Consider the following 2,468-nt stretch of genomic DNA (forward strand, 5'->3'; position numbering starts at 1 on the left):
GTCAGTAAATTCATGACTAGTTATTGATTAGTCATAATTATCTTTGGTTAAGTTTTAAAGTGTGTGAATATTACTGTCTGTCTGAATAGCATTTAAATTTACCTATCGTCACCTAATTACCAATTTAAAGTGGGTGAATATTATTGTTTATTGTCTGAATAGCAAAACAATAAACACAACCATTGCAAACATAAAGTGACCAAAGTCAATTCTCATAAAGAAATTAGATATAAAAAATTCTTAAAATTCAACCTATATATATTTGAAATTGTAAACGAGATCAGTTATAAATACTATCCTCTCACAAAAGATATCTACGGATGCGCATAACCAATATATTATATCCCATTGCAGGCCGCACATATTTGAATTTGAGAATTCCAAACATATGGTTGATATGTGATTGTTTTTCAAACTATTGAATTGGTGGAACTGGAACCTTTGATTGGAACAAACCAAACCAAATCCTCACCTGAAACTTGATTCCCAAATCAGCAAACTTTTCCATTTATTCTTTTAGATAAGATCCATCCTATCATATTGTGCTGACAGTACCAAGAAAAGTTTACAGAAAACACAACAAAAATTGAGACCACAAAATCAAACTCAATTTCGATTGCCAGTTCATCCATTGATTTAGACCGGGATGCAAAAGTTAAGTAGACTTCAATGTGTTCCCAATGTCAATGACAAATCGGTATTTGACATCTGTTTTGGCAAGGCGCTCCATGGCAATGTTCAAATAATCAATTGGGATAACCTCAACTTGGGCTGTTATGTTGTGCTTGGCTGCAAAATCAATCATCTCTTGTGTCTCCTTCATGCCTCCGATATTACTACCAGCAACCATCTTTCTTCCTGTAACATTTCCAAAGTAAGTGCTTGAATAAACCATCATCCAATGCAACCCCATGAAAGAAGTGAGTTATGTCATAGGCTTACCCAATAGCAAAGGAAAAACTGGAAGCTCAAGGGGTTTCTCTGGTGCACCAACCATAACAAGCTTTCCATTAGACTTCAACAAAGCAATTAAAGGCAAGAGTGGGTGGACTGCTGAAACCGTATCGATAATGCCATCCATTGTGCCCACGGCTGCCTACCAAATTAGTAGGACAAGATTAATTAGATCATAATCTAGTTAAATTCATGATCAATGCTACTTGTTGAAGTAATCACCTGCATCTGATCTTGATCACGGCTGACCAAAAACGAATCGGCACAAAGATGTTCAATAGCTTCCTTCTTCTTATTAGGTGAGGTACTGATCACCGTAACCTTAACCCCCATAGCCTTGGCAAACTTTACAGCCACATGTCCAAGACCACCTAGACCAACCACACCCACATGCATACCAGGTTTGTCAAGACCATAATATCTCAAGGGACTGTAAGTTGTAATCCCTGCGCATAGAAGAGGGGCAGCACCATCAAGAGGAAGGTTGTCCGGAACACGAATTACGAATTTCTCATCGGCCACCATGAAGTCAGAGTAACCTCCATATGTGATGGTTCCGTCATGGTACTTGGCACCGTAGGTGAGTATATATTTGGGGCAGTAATTCTCAAGATTGTTGGAACAACTATCACAAGATGTGCACGATCCTACCATGCATCCAACACCTACCTTGTCTCCAACACTGAATTTTTGAACTTTGCTCCCTACCTCTGTCACTACACCAACTATCTCATGTCTGCATTGCCAAATTAATGTCACATTATTAATTAGCTAAATCCTTGTCATAATCTATTTTAATTACACCGCATTTGTCGCTTCAATTTGTAGATTGATTACATTAGCTCCTAATCCACTAATTAAACTAAAGGTTTAGTAGATTGACGTACCCGGGAACTAGAGGATATGTAGAAAAATCCCATTCATTCTTCACCATGTGAAGGTCCGAATGGCATATCCCACAGTACAGCACTTTGAATGACACATCTTTCTCTCCAGTTTCTCTGCAGCCAAAAATTAATTGAAGTTAAAGAATATGATGAGATCCTGGAAAAATCCTACTAAGACATGAGCATCTTAAATAGGATGGAGAAATTAGAATGAATAATGACCTTCTTGAGAATTTAAAGGGAGAGAGAACGCCAGATGAGTCTCTGGCAGCCCATCCAAAAGCCTTCTTGGGGTGTTCTTGCTCTGTAGGCGTCACCATTTTCTCTCTTTATTGTAAGTTTCAGTATGAGAGAGAGAGAGATGCTGCGAATTGCTATAGTGAATAAGTTTATTTGACCATTGAAGAATATATAGAGAGCGAGCGAGCGAGAGAGAGTGAGAGAGAACGAGGTTTTGTGTTGCGCTTGGATGACGTATGGGGTGATCGAATGGAAACTCAAAAACAGTATTTTCAGAATTCATCTCACTTTGGTTGACTAGTCAGCTTGTCTTTAATTTTAGAGTGATGTGGTCCCAGTCCCAATGCGTAAGAGCTTACCTCTCCATAATTTTGGTTGTTTTATGTG

The 2,468-nt window shown here is 38.3% G+C and overlaps 1 protein-coding gene across 1 annotated transcript; it reads right to left on the bottom strand.

Moving 5' to 3' along the window:
- Nucleotides 241-2,213, bottom strand: LOC18773379 (probable mannitol dehydrogenase). The gene is made up of 5 exons (XM_007205359.2): nt 2,064-2,213; nt 1,842-1,955; nt 1,177-1,690; nt 943-1,096; nt 241-858 (listed from the first exon to the last, which is right to left on the bottom strand). The coding sequence occupies exons 1-5, from the start codon at nt 2,159-2,161 to the stop codon at nt 656-658; spliced, it is 1,083 nt and encodes a 360-aa protein (XP_007205421.1). The 5' UTR covers nt 2,162-2,213; the 3' UTR covers nt 241-655.

This window comes from Prunus persica, chromosome G6, assembly GCF_000346465.2.
Source record: "Prunus persica cultivar Lovell chromosome G6, Prunus_persica_NCBIv2, whole genome shotgun sequence".
Taxonomy (NCBI): domain Eukaryota; kingdom Viridiplantae; phylum Streptophyta; class Magnoliopsida; order Rosales; family Rosaceae; genus Prunus; species Prunus persica.

Excerpts from the sequence above, each read along its gene's own strand:
- LOC18773379 (XM_007205359.2), bottom strand. The coding sequence starts at position 2,161 with ATGGTGACGCCTACAGAGCAAGAACACCCCAAGAAGGCTTTTGGATGG. Across the intron at positions 1,956-2,063 it reads CCCTTTAAATTCTCAAGAAG|AGAAACTGGAGAGAAAGATG; the intron begins GTCATTATTCAT and ends TTTTGGCTGCAG. Across the intron at positions 1,097-1,176 it reads GTGATCAAGATCAGATGCAG|GCAGCCGTGGGCACAATGGA; the intron begins GTGATTACTTCA and ends CTAATTTGGTAG.